General features: G+C 36.2%; 1 protein-coding gene across 3 annotated transcripts; it reads right to left on the reverse strand.

Annotated features, from left to right (window-relative positions):
• Positions 1 to 4: 4 nt before the first annotated feature.
• LOC5577026 (NADH dehydrogenase [ubiquinone] 1 alpha subcomplex subunit 10, mitochondrial) lies at positions 5 to 12,611 on the reverse strand. Of its 3 annotated transcripts, none has more exons than XM_001663070.2 (3): positions 12,451 to 12,611; positions 12,028 to 12,292; positions 5 to 1,053 (listed from the first exon to the last, which is right to left on the reverse strand). In XM_001663070.2, exons 2-3 carry the CDS (start codon positions 12,283 to 12,285, stop codon positions 88 to 90), a joined length of 1,224 nt encoding a protein of 407 aa, XP_001663120.1. In that variant the 5' UTR covers positions 12,286 to 12,292; positions 12,451 to 12,611; the 3' UTR covers positions 5 to 87. The 3 variants fall into 3 exon arrangements, with proteins under 3 accessions (XP_001663120.1, XP_021704957.1, XP_021704956.1); XM_021849265.1 differs by having other exon boundaries at positions 12,028 to 12,333; positions 12,451 to 12,604; XM_021849264.1 differs by having other exon boundaries at positions 12,412 to 12,604.
• Positions 12,612 to 24,932: the final 12,321 nt, after the last annotated feature.

Consider the following 24,932-nt stretch of genomic DNA (forward strand, 5'->3'; position numbering starts at 1 on the left):
TCTATACACGGTATAAGATTCCAATTTATTGATCATCCTAAACAAACATTTTACCGTAACTTGGAATCCCAACGAAAAATACCCCTTTTACAGCGTGTTACGGAAATCCAGCTTGGTTTTGGTTAAAATACCGCCATCGCCGCACTCCTCATTGTAGCCCTTGCGGAACTTCATGCCCGGAGCTTCGGACCACAGGTCGTACCAAATCTTGAAGTCCTCGGGGGTGACGATCAACTCCGGCACGTCGTACCGCGGCACGTTGAAGTAGTTCATCAGATCCGGCTTGGCCATGTAGCGTGCCCGGGCTTCGGTCCACTCTTCTTCGTTTTCCATACGCCAATCGCGCATGTGCGTATCGTCCTTGTCGAACCGGTCGAAATCAATTCGCTCGATATCTTCGACAACGACTTCGGTTTCACCGTGGTTCGACCAGTCGTAGACCAGTAGTTCGGCGTGGGTGCTGATGTCCTTCAGATATTGCTGCTTGTAGATGTTTTCAATGTCTTGCAGATAGTTATCGGTAAGTGCCTTGGAGTTGACCTCGGCTGGATTTCCACGCTTCTTTATGCGGTCTTTCACTACACTGACCGGAACATCCAGGTAGATCACCAAGTGAGGCTTCATCAGTTCCGAGAAGGTATTCTTGACCAGGTCGTAGTAAACGGACCGGGCTCCCTTCGACATATAGCCATTCTTGAACATGGCTTCAACGAACACAAAGTCCGAATACACACAACGGTCCAAGACGACACCTTCGCCAGTCGAAAAGAGATGAGCCAAAGCATCGATATACTGAGAGTAACGTTGCATCAGCATACGGATTTGGAACGTGGCCACGTTCTTGTCGTTTGGATTCTGCAGAAATTTGCTCACATCAAAGCTCTGCATGCTCGGGGGCAGTTGCGGATCCAACTTGCGCAGATCGTATCCGTACGAGTTGATGTAGTAATTGTCCATGGTCGCTTCCGGGAAATACTTCATCTCCAACTCGGTAGCTAGCTCTTTTGCAAAAGCGGATTTGCCAGCAGCTATCGGTCCATCCACAACGACGACCTGTTTAAAATATTCCATTTAAAGTATGTATTATCTAGCTTTACCTAGTGATTCAAATTCATATTGATACAGGGCGGTTTTCAGATCAAGGTAGTAAAAAACTATCAGATTAAGTATCGTCCCAATAATTTCTTAATAATTAATTTTATATGTGTCTTTTTCTTTTTCTGCATTACGTCTTCACTTGGACAGAGCCAGCTCTGCTTTGGATCAGCTGATGCAGCTGATCTTTGGAATAATGAAAAAGTGTTGAATTTGGAATGATGATAATAGTTATTTAGTCGCAAAATGATGATTTTTTCAGCAAGAGTCGTCCATTTATCTAACGAACTTCTAATCAAAACTACAAAGTACAGCGTTCAAATATCTAAAATGATCGCTTCCTGGAAAATATAATCTCAAGACCAGGGATAATGACTATCAGTAAAACAGAATAATTGACATAGATATCCTTTAAGGTGAAGATGAATCGAAGCCAAACTTGAAATTTTCAAGAGCACAAATCTGAAGAACCGAATACCCGTTTGAGCTGAAAACTTAATCGATTGGCTACCACCAGCTAGTGACCAATCGAAATTTTCAGCTTAAACGGATGCTTGGTTCTCCAGATTTGTGCTCTAGAAAATTTGAGATTTGGCTTAGAGTAATCTTCACCTTAAGGTTGTATTAAAAAAATCCCTAAATTAATTACTTTAAAAACTTAGGAATAAACTTTGAAATTTCCCTGGAACAGCTTCTGTAGAAATTTTCAGAAGATCCTCTGAACTTTTAGATTATCAACCAGTGTGATCGGTAAAACGAATTAGTGGAATAACATCTGGAGGAAATCCTGGGATAGTCTCTGGTAAATTTTAGAATAATCCCTGAGGGAATTACTGGAGGTGCTAGCGTTGGAGTGTTCAATGATTTGAATCGGGAGGTTTGGTGGATCCATGGATACATTTTTTGAAGTATTCTAGAAGTAATCTCAGGAACATCTCAAGATAAATTCCAGAAGTTGTTCTTCAAGGAATATGAGAACAAATCCTTAAAGAACCTGTGGAATAGTCGTGAAATAGTCTCTGAAGGTTCTAGAATTTTACACTATAATTCGTCCATAAATGACGTAGCTTTTTAGGGGGGAGGGGGGTATTTAAGAATTTGTGACGAAGTGTGACGAGGGGGGGGGGTCCTACCTAGTGGGCGTAGCAGTAGAAAGGCGCTGAAAAAAAATGCATATGTACAATTATTTTTTTTAAACTTCTTTTTTTACTTATAAACTTGGGTTATAAAATTATGATTAATAAATTTATGAATAAACAAAATAAAAGTTTAATAAATTGTTTAAAAATCAATGCTCTAACTACTTGGAGTACATTTTTTGCCATTTGTTAACATGACATAAGGTCAGCCGTTTTAGTATTATCCATATTTTCTGTTGAGCCTTTATTTCTTCAAGAAAATAGAACATGTTATTCTTGGCAAATATTATAAAGATATTTATACCGTGAATTATGCCTTCAATGTTGCAGGAGATCTCCACCAAATCAACTCATCATTTGTTTTGATATATCAATGCTCTTGCTGGAATAGCCTGAATATTGATGAGGGTAATAGATTCGAATGTTATCACAATTGCCCTATCATTAAATTTTCTTAATAACTCGGTAATTTGAAGAATTTTTATTATTTAACTGTTTAATTATAGGTTGTGTAAGATTATTTCAGTATGGCAACGATAATGAAATTCAACTGAAGTATAAATAGATATTATTGTTTTTTGTATAATAATCGCTGAAATTTTCTAAACATTCCAAATATTTCAAGTGTAATCTTTTATGTATCTGACCACTGTTTGCTAAAATGATTTGAAATTGGATAATATTAACGATGATTCCTTTCAAATTATTATATTTTCTTGATCATCTTTATTGAAATCTATTTCCTAAAAACGAATAATTTAAAAAACAATCCTGTAATATAACGAAATTTTTATTCAATATATTATAAAATATATTGGACCCTAACTCGACAGTAACCAGCTTCATCAATCCAATCAAAAAAAAAAATTTCAAACTTGTTTTTATAGTAAGAACAGCAAAAGTAATATAATTTAGCCTATATGAAACTGGAAACCAAAACCAAGGAAAATGTTTATTTAAAACATTTCCAAATTACTTTTGAGTGCTACTGTATATCAAACTGTTAGATTAGATCAGCGGTTTTCATATCGTGCTCCGCGGAGCACTTGGTGCTCAATTGAATTTTCATTTAAGATAACTGTTTTGTTCTGTACATTTGTTTTAATTCCTCTTTACCATTTGATGTTTTCGACGTTTCGGTGGAAAAACACAGTTTTTCCGAGCCTTATATACAAGGTGCCAAAATCTCGATCAAGGGTGAACTTATTTTTCCGATATTTTATGAAAACTTTCAGCAATTGTGTGTGTGTGTGTGTGTGTGTGTATACAATCCATCTCCCACTGACCGGCAGTGCTTTTATGGAAGAAAATTGTATGCATGTATATTTGATACCCTTCGATATATTTATATCTGCAGACAATTTTAACCCGGGAGATGAAAGGTGGTAGCTCTACTGAAATTCCAACGACCCATTTCAAGAATGGCAGTAAATACACACACATTCTGAGGTCATTTTCATATACAGTAAGCCCCGCATAAAAACACCCAGATATCAAATGGATATATGAAATGTTTTTACACTTCCCGAATCGAAAATTAAATTTTCGACCCTGGCACGTATTTAGTTTCAAATGGTAATAGGTGAGTAAATAATAATAATGAACGATTTTACCTGGATGTAATGCTCTTTTTTTCCGTCGCCACACTGAGCTTACCGCCAAATACGATACACTTTTTCACTGCACTGCGCGCATAACATGTTTGCTTCACCCGCCCCCGCAGGAGCAAGCGTCACGGTCAAAGGATCACACACTACTCTTATGAAAACTTTCAGCAATTGAGCTAAAATTTCAAAACTGGAAGGATAACATTATTTTCCAAGTGAAATTTTTTTCATTTAAATTATGTCTGTGACAGTTTCAGTTGATTTTTTTTAATTCGAAATGGAAAACAACCCTTAAATCTGAAGAAATAAATTTTCACCAATAGAATATTTGGAAACATTCAGGGTGTGAAAGTTTTGTTCTGTTGCTTATCCTCGTCGACAATCTGAAGTACACGCAACCTCGATATTAATCGAAATATTGGCATCGTGATACAAAAATAAGAATATTTTCACGAGTTTGATTATTATTATGAATATTTTCAAGAGTACTGAACTTGTGGTTAATCCATTGAGACACAAAAGGCTTTAAAAAGTATTTAATTACAGAAACTCGCTCAGTTCTTCGAATTTAACAATGAAAGTAGGAAAATATCCAAACAAGAGCAATTCTGTCGTTTTATAGTCGTGAATTTTTGAATATCTGTGTGTTTCTTTTTTGACATTTTTTTGATATTTTCCAACTCTGTATCTGACGAAAACCCTGATAATCTTATATTAAGATATCGTTAAATATTTTCTTAATCTAATAAATCAAATCTTTTTTGATAACAAATAAGGCGCTCAAATACAAAGGGATGTAAATGACATTTTGGTCGGTTTTGAGTTAAGTATGCTGAAGAATTCCACTGTTTCCTAGCTTTTGAAATGCTTGATCCGTCCAACAGAAAAAATAACGTTATTCGTTGAAGTTTGACTTGTTTTATTTTGGTTTCCATAAAATTTGTATCGACATAAAAATTGTTGAAAAATTTTCAAACCCGTTTCTTTTAAGCAAATGTTTGTCTCTTCAAACCTCTTCAAAGTAAATTTAAAAATAATGATAGAATGATCAACATAAATCGTACTTTACGATTTTCGTAACAATTATAGGGTCAATTAAGGCATGTAAAAAATCTAGATTTCAAACGGAGTGATGATGAAGAGCAGGTGCTCCGCAGAACCATTTTATTTTGAAAAGTGCTCCGCAAGCCAAAATGGCTGAAAACCCCTGGATTAGATTATCCTTACATTTCAGTCAGTAATTGTAGTAGGCTAGCAAGAATGAGAGATCATCATAGTAGGCTAAGATTATTAAAAGAATAAATCTGTCACTTGTATTCTACCACCGAAGCGAGAAGTCGTCTTTTATTTAGCACCTGAGAGAGAGGAGACAGCTCACTGACAACTGGCTTGTTTTCTTGGCTTCTTTGATTTCTTCTTCTCAAGTTTGGGTTGTGCACAATGGTTCGGACAGCACAAACTGGGTCAAAACCATTTTCACATCCCATTTGTTATCGAATAGATCATAAAATTGAAAAAAATCAAAAACAATTTGAGTCCAATCGACAATAATTAAATATTCAACAATTTTGTATGCGAGAGTAAAGGAAAACAACTAGAACTTTCAATCACATCCAGTTTTAGTTTGGCCAAATTTTGACGGTTTTTCACGCTCTGCCCTTCGAATGTGCGGTTTTCCAGTGACAGTTGATGACAGGTTCCCTTGACTTTTGGGAGCTCGCAATCTAAGCCAGCTGTCTCCTCTCTCTCAGTTTAGCACCATTACATTGGCGAACGAGGTTAAGTTTCCGTAGAAAAAAACGGCTGCGAAGTGTCTGGAAGCTCCCGTGAAAACACTCAGCAACATGTAACGATCGTGATTCAAGACCGTGAACTCGGTTCTTCTGCGCAGGGAATGTTACATTCCAGTCCGCAAACGAAACCCAGGATAACGAAGGAAATGAAAAGTTCCAGTCCGTATACCTGGTCTACTAGCGTAGGGAATGCAGAATTCCAGTCCGCAATTGAAACCCAGGACAACGAAGGGAATTTATTATTCCAGCCCGTATATCTAGTCCACCGGCGTAGGGAATGCAGAATTCCAGTCCGCAAATAAAACCAGGACAACGAAGGGAGAAATCCAGTCCGTATACCTGGTACACAAGCGAAGAGAATTACGAATTCTAGTCCGCAGGAAAAGAAGACGAAGGGAATCCTTTTATGATTCTAGTCCGTCAGAGAGAAAAAATGTTTGGAAATTTTCACTGGTCTCCATGGTAACTGTTGAAAGAAAACCGTGATCAATTGCTACTCAGAGACGATTGCCGTTACATTACGACATTTATTTCACCACTCGGATTGATGCGATATAAAAGGCTAGTCTTTGGCTTCAAAAATGTATGGAAACGATTCCCTGGCTCATCATTTTTATAGATGATATATTGATTTTTGCACCTAACATTGACATTCTAAAGGTAAAATTATATTTACACATGAACAGTTTTTATTATTTTTGAATATTTTGTGTTATATTGTAGAATCGCACTGAACTTGTTCGTCTTCGGGAGAAAAACGTTTTGTTGAATGAATCCAAAACGGTAGAGAATGTGGACCAATTACATTTTCTTGGCTACCATTTATCATCTGAAGGTGTTAGAGTATCATGAAAAACTCGAAGCAGTAACGAAATTCCGGCAACCGAAATCAGCCGAGGAACTTAGAAGCTTTCTTGGTCTAGTCACATTCGTGAGTCGCTATATACCAGATCTGTCTACCGTTGCCCAACCGTTAAATGCTCTCACAAGAAAAGGTACACCTTTCCAATGGAAAGAGGAACATCAACTTGCCTTTCAACGTCTAAAATCCGGTTTAGCCAAATATGAAACATTAGCATTTTTCTACCCTGACTTGGAAACATTTTTAGTTGCGGATGCCAGTCCAGTTGGCCTCGGGGCTGTCCTATTTAAAAAATCTAAAGATGGAAACTACAAAGTTATAAGCTACGCCTCTAAAACACTATCAGAAGTAGAACGACGTTACGCACAAACCGAACGAGAAGCACTAGCTTTAGTTTGGGCGCCAGAAAAGTTTCATTACTACCTGTACGGCAAATTCTTTTGGCTCATTACTGATCACAAGCCACTAGTCTCTATTTTCGGTGATCACGCAAGGCCATGTGCTAGAATTGAAAGATGGAAGCTTCGATTGATGGCCTATGATTATAAAGTTATATATCGGCCAGAAAAATCGAATTTGGCAGATCCCTTTTCAAGACTTTGTCATGGAAAAGACATTTCTGTGAAAAGTGTTGATGAAAAAAGCGAACGTGTCAAGTGTCAGCAGATTCGTGTCCTGTAGCTATACCTATAGCTGAGATTAAAGAAGCGACTAAAAAGGACATAGAGATCGGCGAACTCATTAAATGGTTACCATTTCCTGTGAAACGATGGCCGAAAACATTGAGTCAGTACAAAACAATTGCTAATGACTTATCAACAGATGGTGAAATTTTGTTAAAAGCGCACAAAATTGTCATTCCACGGATTTTGCAACAACGAGTATTGCAACTAGCCCATGAACCCCATTTAGGGATAGATGCTATGAAGAAACGGCTTAGAGAAAAAGTATGGTGGGCTCGAATAGATACGATGGTGAAATCTTATGTGAATTCTTGCAAAGAGTGCCTACTTGTTTCGGAACCAGATGTCGAGCCTACAGGGGATAGGCAAAATGATTGAGATAGGCAAAATTTTGCCCAAATTCAAATGCTTATAACTTTATGAAAAATGAATGAAATTGGATGCATCTGGAAGCAGTCGACGGCAAATTTGGTCCAGTTTTAGGAACTTCCTTGGCCATGCATATTGGCCACTGGACACCGGAGATGTTCCGGATTTTCTGAGGTCATGTCCAAATGTCATTTTTTCTGTCGCTTGTATTTTTGTGCGGTGTAAAGTTAGATAGATGTTTGCAATTTTCCTAGAAACTAGAACTAATAGGAAGTTGAATGCCACCGGACGCATTAAGATTGGTTGGAAATCTTCAGAAATATGACCATTTCCGTAAAACTGGTTCCGGCAAGCATGGTCAGTCATGTTTGTATTTCCAATCATTATTATCCGAAGCTATATCCAAGTGGACATCAACCTTAAAAATGATGTTTCCTGCAGCGTATTCAGAACCATTAGATGCACAGACCACTCTATAGAAGGTTCCAGGTGCCCTGGGGGAAGTGGTCAATTAGGAACATATCTGGAACCATATCAATATGGGCATCAAACTTCATGATTTTCAAAGGTTATGCTTTCCGAAGCATTTCCAGCACCACCGGCTGCCATGACCACTTTATAGTAGATTTCAGGTGCCCGGGGATGTGGCCTGGAACGTTCTATAGAGTGGTCTGTGCATCTAATGGTTCTGAATACGCTGCAGGAAACATCATTTTTAAGGTTGGTGTCTGCTTGGATATAGCTCCGGATAATATTTACATGATTGGAAATACAAACATGACTGACCATGCTTTCCGGAACCAGTTTTACGGAAATGGTCATATTTCTGAAGATTTCCAACCAATCTTAATGCGTCCGGTGGCATTCAACTTCCTATTAGTTCTAGTTTCTAGGAAAATTGCGAACATCTATCTAACTTTACACCACACAAAAATACAAGCGACAGATAAAATGACATTTGGACATGACCTCAGAAAATCCGGAACATCTCCGGTGTCCAGTGGCCAATATGCATGGCCAAGGAAGTTCCTAAAACTGGACCAAATTTGCCGTCGACTGCTTCCAGATGCATCCAATTTCATCCATTTTTCATAAAGTTATAAGCATTTGAATTTGGGCAAAATTTTGCCTATCTCAATCATTTTGCCTATCCCCTGTATGTGTAGAACACAAATTCCTGATGGCCCGTGGCGTAAACTAGCTTTGGATTTCACTGAAGTTTCAAACGGAGTACATTTGCTAGTGTTGGTAGATTACTATTCAAGATATCCGGAAGTAGAAATTATGTCTTCAACAACGGCAAAACTAACAATTTTCAAGCTAAGGATGATTTTTGCTAGGTTTGGGTACCCTGAACAAATAGTCTGCGATAATGGCCCACCATTCTGTTCGGAAGAATTCGCGAATTTTTGTAAAATGAATGCAGTTACTATCAATCACTCCGTGCCATATGCACCATTCCAGAATGGCCTTGTAGTAAGGCACAATAGATCATTGTTAAAAACAATAAGAATTAGCACTGCAATGGGACGAGATTGGAAAAATGATATGTATGACTATCTATTAGCATTTCGTAATACTCCACATTCAACAACTAATGTAGCCCCATCAAAGCTATTGATGGGCAGGATACTAAAGGACAAACTTCCTGTTGCAGAAGATCCCGAAGGAGTTACCAGTATAATCGAAATAGTATTTCATTATGATATAAGTTTTTATATTAAGGTACCGCGGGTAAATGGGGTAAGTGAAAATAATTGGTATATTTTACTGAATATGTGAATTAACGTTTTAAACTCATGCGTAAACCTTTGAGGCCATTGAGAATATTACAATAGGTAAGAGATTTCTGAGATTTTTCAGCCTTTATTGCATAATAGAGCGAAATATTGTTAACCTGTCAACTATCACTCCGTAACAAGTTGGTGGCGTGCAATCTTATTTAAATATTTTCAGTGGAAAAAAGTTGCAAAAAATAATTTTCTGTACCATTTCTAAGAGGGGACTGATAGTTTTGAACTGCAATAAAAAAAGTTTTAGAATTAATGCGACATACACCTAGAAATAACTAAATTGAAATACTGTCAATTTTCCAATCACGTGGGGCAAGTGAAAAGTTTCTCATTAGGGATTGAAATTGCTTTTTCTCTTTAGGCAGCTATAAGTATAAAAGGTTCACAATTATCATTGAACAACAGAACGTGCTGATAATTCAAGGAACACTACACTCAAAGCGTTAAATGCTATTATCATGGCCAAATCATGGAACTTCTCTAAAAAGAGGTTGCCAAATATTACGATGTTAATATGTTTACTTCGGACAGCCAATTAAAAGGAATACGTTGATTGAAAAGTCCCAATATAAGAGAACGCACGGAAATCTTGTGGAATGTCTACGTAGAGCAAGTTCAAAACATAAAAAATGGGGTATATGTGTATCGACATAAAAAAGTTTCTAAATACTTTATTGAACGATTCCGTTTGATTTCTTTTGAAGAGTTATCCGACATCATATCTGATTTTCTTAAAAATCAGATAGTGTGTAGCGGTGTAGAAAATCACCGCTCGTTAGCGGTGGAAATTCTACAGAGCAGAAATGCAATTGCTGTCCCATGATGTCAGAACTAACATTGGAAATGTTTCAGTTATAATGTTGTCGAATCATTTCAACAAAAATAACTGAACAGAAAAAAAAAAATTCAAAACTTCAATTTACAAGAATAAAATTTTCTTTGTTTACATGTTACTTTTGTTATTGTTCATTGGGACGCCTTAATAGATGTTAAAGGTAATAGAAATCGTGAATGTAACTGTTAGTTTTCGATTTTTTTGTTCAAAACGATAAACTTTTCACTTGCCCCACCTGTGGGGCAAGTGAAAAGTAAAGAGACGTTTTTCAAAACCTTTTTCTGTGCTTTTTTCTTCAATTTTACATAAAAATCGATTTCAGTATACTGCTTATATTTGGTAGGAGTCAAGCTAAAAAATATACACGACCCCTTTTGTTTTAATTTAAGGTCTCTAGAATTTGAGGAATCCCAACTATGCGAAATCCATTACCCACTTGCCCCACGGTACCTTATCCAATTTAACCATTTATTTTACAGCCTGATGCAACTGCAATGAAGCATAATGACAGAACAAGAAAAGAAAAAGGAAAAGTCTATGGTGATAACAAACGCAAAGCAAAGCATTCTTCAATTGATGTTGGCGATCACGTCATTTTGAAGAACGTGATCAAACGCTACAAATTGACGACAAATTTCAACCCTCAGCCATTTGTGGTTATAAAAAGAAACGGAACAAGGATCACTGTGAAGAATTTGACTAGCGGGGTAGAATTAGATCGTCATGTCAATCATGCTAAATGTTTGATTTCCAGCAATCCATTCAGAAAAGATTTTCATGATAGAACAAGCACGTCAGATGAGAACTTGTTAGTAGACCAGAAACCCTACGAGGATAATTTAACATCTAGAACATCGGAAGAGTTACCACCGAGATCGAATAATCGATCAAAGCGCGAGAAGAGAAAACCTGAATACTTGAATGATTATTTTATTTACAAATGTCCAAGATTGATTTAATTACGTTAATGGAATAAGTTCATTTTATTATTCATCTATTTCAACTATTATAAAACATAGGAGAAATGTAGTAGGCTAGCAAGAATGAGAGATCATCATAGTAGGCTAAGATTATTAAAAGAATAAATCTGTCACTTGTATTCTACCACCGAAGCGAGAAGTCGTCTTTTATTTAGCACCATTACAGTAATTAATATCAAACTTTGTATTGAACTTCTCAATTCCAATAGTTTGTTTCAACCCAGTCACTAAGGAAAACAAGGGGGGGGGGGGGAGCTTGATATGCTACGTATTTTCCAGAGGGGAGTACCAGCATTTGTGACGAAATGCTACGAGGGGGGAGGGGTGTAAAAAAATCAGTGAAAATATGCTACGTCATTTATGGACGGCCCCCAAGGATAATGAAAAAAATGACCTTTGAAACCATTTTGATTTAAATAGAGATCTTCCATTAACTACAAGTCTTTTAAGGGCCTCGCAATAGATAGTGACCATTAAGTCTTGGAATTGGGTTAATTTAAGGAACAAATTCAATTTTTTCCATTATTCCAAAGATTATTATTATTAGCTTTATTAAGGAGATTTTCAGCCCGTTGCTGGTTAATCTCTATATTCGAACTTTTATGCTAAAACAATCTTTTATAACATTCGAATAATAGATGATAGCCTTAATAATAGATTAATGGCCAATTTCTTCACCTTCACTTAAGCCGTAAACCAGGTTTACACATATAGTTAAACTGGGTTGAAGGCTTAAGCGATGCTGAAGAAACCGCTTATAAGTATTTAAAATTCGATACTTCATTTAAAAGTGTTTTTACCAACATGATTTCAAGCCAGTGCCTTGTACGAATGTGAAATCAAGTCCCTTTATCAGCTAATCCTACATTACCTTCGTGTTTTCGTCGAATCGGTTGGTAGTGGTCTTGAAGAGGACATCCTTGCAGGCCTGGAAGGCGGTATATTCCTTCTCCAGATATGGGAACGGTTTTGGTTTGCTGAGCTTCGAGCCGCGCAAAGTTTTGCCGGAAATGTTACAGGCAGGAATTACAATCGACGAGGTAATCTTACCCTCCAGCAGCAGTGGATTCGATATCGAAGATGTCGACCGGTTCAGAAACCGAACTCCAATACGGAACACTCCGGACATACTGGATCTGTTTACAGAGAGCGAATGGTTTTTGTTATGAAGTTTCCTCTTGGTAAGAATTACGTAAGAAAAACGCAACACAGAACACAGGCAAAACGATAAATATTATAATAATCTGTTACTTACAATCAGAAACAAGATTTAGCAAACAATTTCCAAACTCACCAGTGGCCTATTCAACTATTTCCGTGGCAAATGGCAGACAGATAAGATGCGAATAATAAAACTCCCTCACGGCATCCGAGAAATTCGACGGTGCTCTGGGAAAAAATTTCAGCCAAAGCAGACTGACAGAGGTGTGTTTTCTTTTTCTAGCGAAAAGGCAAAAATGACAGTGTCAACAAGATGTGCCCAAAAGTAGAATGTGCAGAATGTGCCCAAAGAAATGCACTCAACAATAATTTGTTACGAATCCAGGCACGGATATTTTTTTAACTTGATAGGGTAACGTATTTAATTTGGACATGCATATAATTTGGACATGCTAGTTGTTCTATGTTTATTTCCAAAGAGATGGTGAGGAATACATGTATGGGAAATCATGTACTGCATTATTAATACACCACACGGGAAAAAAATATGTGGTAATAATTACTATTTCAGCTACATTCTTGAAACTACCATGGAATTTTAGACCAATTTACTATGTTTACGGTACATCCCATCATATAACTGGCACATTTGACAGAAATAATTTACAGCAATCTGATTTCGACTACAGACATGGTAAAATCAAGCGCATTTCTGGTCTGCTGAAAATTGCCGGTGCGAGCACTTAACCCGCATATAAAATTACCACACTTAAAACTGTTACTAACATATTGCAAACATATCCAATATTGTTACCTATTAACGGTATGTTCTCCTTAAAATTCTATCCAAACGGTAAAACAATAATGCAGATATCTAGTACTAAGATTACTTCACCCAGTAAGGTTTATGAATAGTAGAACAATATTCTATTTGATGTATCTCAGAAAACCGTTATCTTACCATAACACCTATGCTGTTGACCCAACAAATGAAAAGAACCAAAAATGTAAGCACAAATCTTAATGTCTTCAGACTATTTTTTTAAATTTATTCAAAATACATAAATAGTCGTCGTATTTTATGCTATTTACACCTGGCTTTAATTTCATATTTGGTATATGCTTCTCATGTGATTTCATAAATTTTAATCGTATTAACTCACCGACAATTAAATCAAAAAGGTTTGAAAAAACATCATTTTAATGCACATTTATGTTGATTCTTATTGCAATAAAGAGCTTCATTTTTTTACTTTTCTTAAACAAACTTTTCTTAAACATTTTAGTTTTGGCTCAAATTTTTCCTTAGGCCATTGTGAATAGTTAGGCAATTTTTCTTAGCTCACCCAAAACAGTCTCCATCAGGATCTTCGTGAATTTATTCGTGTTGATTCTATTTCAAACATGATTTTTGTGGCAAACCGCATTTACAACGATTATATTCTTAGTGCAGATCAAGGTAAGGTACACGCTAAGAAAATATTATACTAAATTGATTAAATACCATTCTAAAATCATATTCGGTCTATTCACTCATTGCAATGCATTTTAGCATATTAATCTTGGCTAGTATAAACGTATTTTATTTTGATGAATGATTTTTTGGAAATTATGCGTTTGATGCTTAAAGTTCAAAAATCCAGTGCTTTAATTAAAATTAGCATTTTTTTCTTCTTTTACAGTAAACAAAGGCCAGACAAAATAAAAGAATGTGCATTATTGCATGTAACTAATTTATTATCATATAAATCATGTACTTCTCTCCGTTTTTTGCTATCCATAGTTGATGCTTTCTCCAATCTGTTCATTTTTGTTCCGCACACGACGACTGGAGTGGATTAGGCCCATTTTTAAATGATCTGGAAAAATTTGGCAAAATGATGATGAGATTCCGAAATGAATACGACAAACGAACTTACCGTTTCCTGTGGCAGCTTTTCTGGGAAGAATATCCTTTGAGGATGCTGTTTTTGATGTGAGCCAAACGCGGCACAATAGCGGAAAGACCGGTGTTGTGTTGGCGACATAATACATTGCTGCTTTTCTCTCCAGAGTTTCACTTGATATCCATAGACAAAGAAAGTCGAATTGTCACGACACTTGGATTAAAAAGAGAAACTTGCTTGAACACGATGTGATATTGATACCGAACTGAACAAAATGGCACTTTATTTTGAATAAGTCCCAAGCTTAGCGTGATTCACTGCATAAGCACATAACAAAATAAATCGCGGATAAGCATGATAAGGTATAAAATATAATAATTCGGCGATTAACTTTTAAGTTTCTCAAAGATTAAAAGAACAAAATATTGGAAAAGTAATATTTCGTACACTAACTAGTATTTTCGTTTTTCTCCGTGTAAGCGATTGATAATTTTTCTCTTGTGGAATAGATGTTTTCGTAGACGCATTTTTTTGCAGGAACGAACTCAACTGGATATTCGTTGGATCCGTTTTCCGTAGTGGGTACATCCGTCGAATTTTGTTAATTGGGTCCTACACACTTAATTTATTTCGCTGAGGCCGGCAAAACAATTTGCCGAGAACCCAACAGCTGAGATCTCGGCGAAAATCTCGGTAAAAGTTCAAAGTGCCGAACACGACTGTAAAATGCAAAACTCATCCAGCTGTCAAAATTTACTGAGCAGATCGGCAATGTTTTACCGATAATTTCGGCACATTTTTACCGAAATTCAGTAAATGTTCATTTTTGTTTTTTATTTCAATAAGAAGAAGAAAAGGATTAAAAACAAAAAGAGCAATTTTATTTAAGTTTTCTTTTCTCAACAAAAAAAAAACAAATTTTATTCTTTTGATGCTAACGACAAAGGTTCACAAAAATATAAGAAGAAGCAAACATCCTTCAACCGCCACTGGAATATTTTCTCTCATATTATTCGTCCAATTTGACCCCCAATTTTGACGTCCAATTTGAATGATTTAGAACTCAATTATACACAAGTAAAATCGGAAATTTACTCAATAAAAAACGGATTTGACTCAGTGACAAACGAATATCAGAAAACAAATTTCATTTCAATAATTAACATGACGAATCCGACTTCTCTAATTACTTCAGCACTTTTTCTTTCATCGATTGCACGTGTTTCAAAGTTTTGACAGATTCACTTTTTCGAATCTCGGTAAACTCATTCGTTTGCCGGATGCTCTGGGAAAATAAACTACTGAATTTCGGTAATTAGTTCAAACTATTGATTTTCGGCACTTCAAATCTGTCAATTTGATTCAAGTGTCAAATTTCAACGAGAATTCAGTCAAATTAGGATTTACCGGCCAAGTTCGTTAATTTGTTTTGCCGAGTACAAATTTGACAATTAAGTGTGTAAAATGTTTAATGAATTCTTGTTTTTATTTAATAATATGAAAGAGCATGTTATTGCAACTACTTAAGCAAGTTTTCCAGCTCAAATAACGGTTATAACATTTTTAAATTTCAATTTTAAAAATGGTTCCAAATATGAACCTTGACACTTGTGATCTTGTTTGACATTCACTTTTTCGACAAAAATGCCACAGGGAATATAGTTTTAACACTGGGGTTGTTCCTATCTGACATTTCGGAAGGGACCCGGAAAACAAAATATACCCAACATTTGAGTTTAAACCAAATGGTGTGACAAAATCTCAAAAATCATAGAAAAATGTTTTTTGTACTTAAACCAATGAAAATCTTTTTAAAATTGAGTAAACATGTGTTTCTGTCCTAAACTGAAGCGTTTGGTACTGAAATTGAGACAGGGCTTTAGGACCCTATTGCGCGTTGCAGATGGATCCCTCCATGGAATTTCATTACGGATAACCGCCACGTGTTAAGTTAACCCCCTAAAATAGTACCCAGGTAACCAATAAGCACTGTTATAAGCAGTATATATGCCATCTACCGGTTTTCCAGTGCCTATTAGCTTCATCAAACATTTTCAAATGCTTATAGGCCCTGTGACCCACAGGCACTCATATTAGTCGTATATGAGCTTTATTTTAGTGCTAGTAAGCCCTGTGCCAATAAGCCGTATACAACGGCTGTCAATGCTGTTGAACGGCCTAGTGTCATGACGTTTGTCAACCAAAACAAAACTAAATCGGTGACTACGAACTTAAAAGAGATGAAACAAAAAACAGTTCTCTGCCAATGTATCAGGATATTCAATGTCTCGAAATTCAACCAGAATGAACGACGATGTATTGATATAAGCAGCACTTCTAATTAGCAACCGTCTGATGCTGGAGATTTTTAATTATACATGAAAATATATACTAAATTGATTATGTAAAATTGGAAGAGGGGTAGGGACAAACTGCAGTCTATTCGCGATTAATTTTTCTGTAAATTTGGTTTCGCTACACTGCTTTGTGGTAAAAAATAATCCTAGATAAATTTCATCAGGATCTCGCCGGCATTGTTGGCGCTCATGATTCAGCAGGATAAAAATTATGCCACTGCAAACTGGTCTTCTTTAAATATGATGTTAAGCATACAAATATACTTGTGCAGCGATGGAGCAGATGGAAAGCAAGCCGGGAATCTTCAATACAAACTTCAACAACTGCAGTATGAGCCTGGATCACGCAGCAAAAAACAACATCTCCAAAGGAAGCATAAGATGTTAGAAAATGGAAGATAAACAAAAATGTTTTTTTTCTTTTTTTTCCCACGTGCTATAAAAATTTGAAATATCCCATTTCAGAGACTCGGTGCGAATAGGCTGTTTATCAGCCAAATAATTCGCCAAAAGTGGCTTTTTAACAGCCCTCAATAACGATATAGTTCCTGTAAGCCCTGTTGGCAATGCCTTTTATTCGACTATAGAACCGTTTTGGTGCCAGTTTTTACTGCTTATTGGTTACTTGGGTAGTTCTAACCGCACATTTTTTTTTTTGCGTGTATGCTACTTATTAATGATGACCATTTTTCAAACAATTACAAATTGGCTTCAAAAATATGAAAATGGATCATTGAAGGTAGTTTTTGTCAGTGCTACCCGCATGAAAAGAAAGGCGCTACTGTACACAGTCAATTCAGATTACCGACCCCAGTAAAATTTTACTGGGTTTTGGAACTACGGTTTTTTCGGTAATTTTTACAATTACCGAAAAAACCCAGTAAACCAAAATATGTTTTGATTGATGGAAATTACTGACTTAGTCAGTAAAATTGTAGAGCGTTTTTACTGGCTTTCCAGTTTCCCATGCTTCATGCTTTGCTTCTCCGGATACTGTTTTTTTTCAGAAATCAATACAAATTAAACCCCAATCGACATGGACATCCCAAGTAACCAGTAAGCACGATAATGCGGCACGGTAACAGCATTATATGCGCATATAGGGTAATCATTTGATGCTTGTCAGTTCTATATACGCATATAATGCTATTATAATGCCAGAAAAGGCGAAATAGTGTGCCATTATAATGCGAAGATATAACCGTGCTTCTCGGCATCACTAGTGCTGATATAAGACCACGTGAGAAATGTCAGTTGTTTTCGCCAGGTTTTTCGGGCGAATATTTTGTGCTTTCGCGTACGCAGCCAGAGAGCTTTCGCGTATGCGGCCAAGCAGCTGGTACACGAGGTAAATAAATAAATGAATGAAAACGGAAACCTCGAATAGTATGCAAAATGTTATAAAATGATTGAGATAGTACTTCTCCGTATCAGACTTATTCATTTTGGTGGTTTTCATCCTTTTAAGGACTTGAAATTGCCACATATTGATCCTTGTTATATTGTTGAGTTGTTGAAGTTCTGCTCCTTTGCTCCTTCGCCCACATAAGATGAATAGTATTGGAAAGAAAAGTGACCAATTTAAACCACCACTTTTCCCCGTCATAAAACCTGCAATTGTAGTAGTGAGAAGACTTATGTTTGACTCCCTCTCACCACTACACGCAAACACAAAGCACGTGGTATATCTGTCAAAACACTGGATGTCATTTAAACAAGCCCTGTATGCGAATATAGAGCCAATATAGTGCTTATTTAATGCCCGTATGCATCAGGCTTAGAAGCATTAATGATGCTGTAATAGGGTTTCTATGCAGCGGAAGTGCTGTTATAAGGTGTGTAAGCATTTGTGGTGCTATTATAATGCATGTACGCATTTATGATGCTGATTAAGGGCTTATTATTAGTGCTTATGGTTACTTGGGATGGACATCGACATGCATTCTTCGTGAGAATAAACAGCTACGGTATGCTCATATCTCAGTGGAAGTAATCGAAAAATGTGTGACAAAATCATTATTTGGTTGGTTTACATACAAGAGGCAATATCAAAGATGCAGATGAATTTACCTCTTGTATGGAAATCAACCGAATTTATCAACTTAAGCAGTTAAATCGTGCTGAGCCTTTTTGGTTGCTTAAAATGGTTGAGTTTCTCACTAAATTTCGACTACTTACCACGAGAAAGCGCAAAATAGATGCAGGAAAAGTTTGTTTGCCAAAGCCGTGTCTCCCGGCGCCGGACGATTTTACAGCAGGAGATTCTCATTTGACACTTTTCCGCATGCGCATCAGTTTGTTTTGATTTGATTTTAACGACAAGTCAGTAAAAAACATCAACTACTGAATAGTCGGTAATTGTTTTTACTGACTTTTCGGCCTGTTCGGTAATGTTGCAAAATTGGGTCTGATAGCTACCGTAGTTAAGTAAAAAGTAAAAATTATTACTGAACGTCAGAAGTTTTCAATCAAAAAGCTGAAAGTTCGGTATTTTTTATGATTTACAATTCGTACCCGGTATTAAAAATTACCGAACAAGCAAATCGTGATTGAGTGTGATGGGATTTAACGGATTTAACATTGTGACAGCATTGCTGTTCTGTCAAACACACAAGGCTACGGTGGCGCTGTCTATGCTTTCCATAGCGGCCGTTTTGGTTCTTTTAATGATCCTTATAAAATGTATCTACATAACATCTGTGAAACCTACGAATGCAAGAGAATGTGTATTTAAAGAACATACATTAAATGCAATAATAGCGTTTGAATAAAAACGTTTGAAGGTGGAAACATATTAAATATGTCTAAAATTTAAGCTAACCCGACAAGAGGCTTGTAACAAAAATATACTAAAATTTTATCAGAATATGATATGCATATCATTTGTTAGGCTCCGTTATCCATAGAACATAACAAAACAGAAATATAACATAATGTGTTTTATTTCCCTTTAAGATATTTTTTTTTGTTCATTTTTAACAACTTTATAACAAAATAAATAGATAGTAATGCATTTCAATAATAAACAATATTATCGTATATCGAACAGTATTATAATTTTGATACTTTGTATCAAACATTATAACTTGGTTTGATATGTTTTTGATAGAATTAAAACACATTTTGTTATGTTTATGTTACTATTCAAGTTTGTAACAACCTATGTTCGAAAAAAAAACTTATAACATAATAACATATGCTGATATAACTTTGTTATGTACCCTTAATCGGGAAGTCCATCTAAAATCTTAACATGAGTATATAAGGCATAAATCAAGTGTTGTCCAAAATAGATTATAGTTTGTGTTCAGTTGATATAATTATATCATCAAATTAATTTGGCCATCTGATGAAACACACTGGAATGTCGCATGCATGCATACTTGCAGGCATTTATCATGGATCTGATGATATTTGCACAGACAAACAGACGTAACACTGACAAAATTTCCATCCCCAAGTAACCAGTAAGCACGATAATGCGGCACGGTAACAGCATTATATGCGCATATAGGGTAATCATTTGATGCATGTCAGTTTTATATACGCATATAATGCTATTATAATACCAGAAAAGGCGAAATAGCGTGACATTATAGTGCCATGCCCAAGTAACCATAAGCACTAATAATAAGCCCTTAATCAGCATCATAGATGCGTACATGCATTATAATAGCACCACAAATGCTTACAGGCCTTATAACAGCACTTCCGCTGCATAGAAACCCTATTACAGCATCATTAATGCTTCTAAGCCTGATGCCTACAGGCATTAAATAAGCACTATATTGGCTTTATATTCGAATACAGGGCATGTTTAAATGCCATCCAGTGTTTTGACAGATATATACCACGTGCTTTGTGTTTGCATATAGTGGTAAGAGGGAGTCAAACATAAATCTTCTCACTACTACAATTGCAGGTTTTATGACGGGGAAAAGTGATGGTTTAAATTGGTCACTTTTCTTTCCAATACAGTCAACTTTCGTTCGTTGCACTAAACCCGTGGCCCGATTAGTGAAAGACTTTCACTAATCGGGCTAAGATTTGAGCTGTCAAAACACCGATTACAATAGAAATTCGTGGCTACCAACATTGACAAATTGCGGTTTATGTGAGAAAGTGACGCTTGCCTTCGTTTTAGGTGGGCTATAGCCCACTTAACGGGAGCCCAATTAAAACGAAGTGCAATTAGACGTAGTGCAACGAACGAAATTCGACTGTACTATTCATCTTATGTGGCCGTAGGAGCAAAGGAGCAGGACAACAACTCAACAATACGGGTGTCACAGGTTCGAGACGCAAAATGAGGAATTTCATCATCATAAAACGAAGATCAAAATGTGGCAATTGCAAGTCCTCAGAAGGATGAAAACTACCAAAACGAATATGTCTGATACGGAGCTTCTCTGCACCACTAATGCTGATATAAGACCACGTGAGAAACGTCAGTTGTTTTCGCCAGGTTTTTAGGGCGAATATTTTGTGTTTTCGCGTACGCAGCCAGAGAGCTTTCGCGTATGCGGCCAAGCAACTGGTACACGAGGTAAATAAATGAATGAATAAAAACGGAAACCTCTAATAGTCTGCAAAAAATGTAATAAAATGATACAAATAGTACTTCTCCGTATCAGACATATTCGTTTTGGTAGTTTTCATCCTTTTGAGGACTTGTAATTGCCACATTTTGATCCTCGTTATGATGATGAAATTCCTCATTTTGCGTCTCGAACCTGCGACACCCGTATTGTTGAGTTGCTGTCCTGCTCCTTTGCTCATACGGCCACATAAGATTAATAGTATTGGAAATAAAAGTGACCAATTTAAACCATCACTTTTCCCCGTCATAAAACCTGCATTTGTAGTAGTGAGAAGATTTATATTTGACTCCCTCTTACCACTATATGCAAACACAAAGCACGTGGTATATCTGTCAAAACACTGGATGGCATTTAAACATGCCCTGTATTCGAATATAAAGCCAATATAGTGCTTATTTAATGCCTGTATGCATCAGGCTTAGAAGCATTAATGATGCTGTAATAGGGTTTCTATGCAGCGGAAGTGCTGTTATAAGGTGTGTAAGCATTTGTGGTGCTATTATAATGCATGTACGCATCTATGATGCTGATTAAGGGCTTATTATTATAATATGGTGCTTATTATTATAATATGGTGCTATAGTGCTTATGGTTACTTGGGTCGACTACTCATTTAACGATCATTTCAAATTCGCTATGTTACAAATCTCACAACCAGAGGCGCGCGCATCATTTTTATTCGCGTTTGACGTTTCACACTACTGCCATCTGCCGGTCTTGTTGCACGAAACACTTTTTCGTGCGAGATGCTCACCAGATGATGATGGTGTAAACCTGGCGATGGATTTTTAAGAAATTTGTTGTAAGTGTTACGTCTGTTTGTCTGTGATATTTGCTTGCATTAAATGAAATTATTGATTTTCACTAATACATATCCAATAAGCGAAAAAATGCATAAGTAAACTTTTAAAGTTTTATGATATGATCGTCTTTTCAAGAAACCATTGCACAGTATTTCGATAGGCCGAAATCGTGAACTTAATTCAGTAGCACTCTTAAACGTGATTTTTCTGGAATGGTGTCTTCGGACGAAAATTTTCTAATAATATGGCGCATATATTGGCGGTAACTGTTAGTTCGCAACTTTGCCGTAGGCGGCGCTGTGAAATTAAAATTTCTGAAATGACGATCTTTATATATGGTGTCTTCGGCAAAGTTGTAGATAATTTAAATACTAACAACTTTGCCGAAGACACCTAGTCTGTATCTAGTCACATTTCCAAAATATGGAGGTATTTTATGAACGACCCCCAAAAAACAGTTTTTTTTTAATATTGTGAGGTTTTCGGTAGCAACTTTGTTCTACAAAATTGTGTAAACAGTCAAAATGAATCATTTTCTCGAAGACAATAAGGTTCTAAAATGTAAGGGAAAGGAATTATAGTAACTTAAGTGCAAATATCAGTCACTTTTCGGGGTCGTTTATTTTTTCGGGTGGCAAGTGGTGGCAGATGAAACCCATTGGGATTGAAAATATATCATAAGTAGTTTTCAATGTCGATAGTTCCATGATTATCCACGAGTATCCCTTCCAGTTAACGGGTTTGTTATCAGTGTCTATTTAGGCAAGTTGCGATCACGCGCAGAAGAAGGTATGTATGTTTTTATTACGTTCTTTGTGTATATCCCTTTTTTAAGTTTCTTATTTATTATTTTTGGTAATAAGGATTTTTAAGATAAGATTCAAGATTTAATACCGATGTATTGAAGATTTTTTTTTATCTAACGCATTGGCTTAAAAATAGTCGTATTCTATTTTATTGCAGTATAGAATATTTTTTATTTAAAAGTATTGGAATCAACCGAAGGCTCACTCTCTTTTTTTTCTGAAGTATTGTATAGATCCCAGCACTTGAAAACAACCGCTGGCTATGAAAATAAGCGCACATTTGACAGCATACATAACCCAAGTAACCATAAGCACTAATAATAAGCCCTTAATCAGCATCATAAATGCGTACATGCATTATAATAGCACCACAAATGCTTACACACCTTATAACAGCACTTCCGCTGCATAGAAAACCTATTACAGCATCATTAATGCTTCTAAGCCTGATGCATACGGGCATTAAATAAGCACTATATTGGCTCTATATTCGCATACAGGGCTTGTTTAAATGACATCCAGTGTTTTGACAGATATACCACGTGCTTTGTGTTTGCATGTAGTGGTGAGAGGGAGTCAAACATAAGTCTTCTCACTACTACAATTGCAGGTTTTATGACGGGGAAAAGTGGTGGTTTAAATTGGTCACTTTTCTTTCCGATACTATTCATCTTATGTGGGCGAAAGAGCAAAGGAGCAGAACTTCAACAACTCAACAATACAACAAGGATCAATATGTAGCAATTTCAAGTCCTTAAAAGGATGAAAACCACCAAAATGAATAAGTCTGATACGGAGAAGTACTATCTCAATCATTTTATAACATTTTGCATACTATTCGAGGTTTCCGTTTTCATTCATTTATTTATTTACCTCGTGTACCAGCTGCTTGGCCGCATACGCGAAAGCTCTCTGGCTGCGTACGCGAAAGCACAAAATATTCGCCCGAAAAACCTGGCGAAAACAACTGACATTTCTCACGTGGTCTTATATCAGCACTAGTGATGTCGAGAAGCACGGTTATATCTTCGCATTATAATGGCACGCTATTTCGCCTTTTCTGGCATTATAATAGCATTATATGCGTATATAGGACTGACAAGCATCAAATGATTACCCTATATGCGCATAAAATGCTGTTACCGTGCCGCATTATCGTGCTTACTGGTTACTTGGGAAAACATAAACACACTCTAAACTAAATTAAGACAAATATTAAGTAAGGGTTTTCACATAGCGGTTGAAAAATTATTAATCACTTATCAGTTCTTGACCTAAAAGAGTAGTTCACATTTTAAGCAAGATGTGTAAATAGACAAAGGAATTTTTCGTCGCTGCCCGACTAGAGGCTTGTAACAGAAATATAATAAAATTTTATCAGAATATGATTTGCATATCATATTATGATATAATTTTGTTAGGCTCCGTCATCCATAGAACATAATAAAACAGAAATATAACATAATGTGTTTTATTTCCCTTTAAGATATTTTTTTGTTCATTTTTAACAACTTTATAACAAAATAAATAGATAGTAATGCATTTCAATAATGTACAATATTATCGTATATCGAACAGTATTATAATTTTGATACTTTGTATTAAACATTATAACTTGGTTTGATATGTTTTTGATAGAATTAAAACACATTTTGTTATGTTTATGTTACTATTCATACACTTTTTGTTATAATTTTAGTTATTTTAACAACATCCTGCATCAAGTTTGTAACAACCTATGATCGAAAAAAACTTATAACATAATAACATATGCTGATATAATTTTATTATGTACCCTTAAGGCTGAGCTACAATGATGTGAGCGGCAACGCGGCGCGGCAAGATTTGATAGTTAACCCATACATTTTCTGTCAAAACCTGCCGCGCCGCGTTGCCGCTCACACCATTGTGGCCCAGCCTTTAGTCGGGTTGCCATCTGCGCCATCCTAGAATTGATGAATAAATCGTCCAGTGCAAAATATAAACTTCTCATAGCTGAATATTGATCATATTTGAGCTTCTATTCGACATCGTCTAATCGAAACATGGTACGCTAATCAAAAACTGAACAAGCATATTATTCAGCTGCTGTTTAGTGCTGATCCAAGCTGAGTTCAGTCGACTATTTTTAGCGCACAGTGAGAAAATTTATGTCAATGATT

The sequence above is a fragment of the Aedes aegypti genome, chromosome 3 (genome assembly GCF_002204515.2).
Source record: "Aedes aegypti strain LVP_AGWG chromosome 3, AaegL5.0 Primary Assembly, whole genome shotgun sequence".
NCBI classification, from domain to species: domain Eukaryota; kingdom Metazoa; phylum Arthropoda; class Insecta; order Diptera; family Culicidae; genus Aedes; species Aedes aegypti.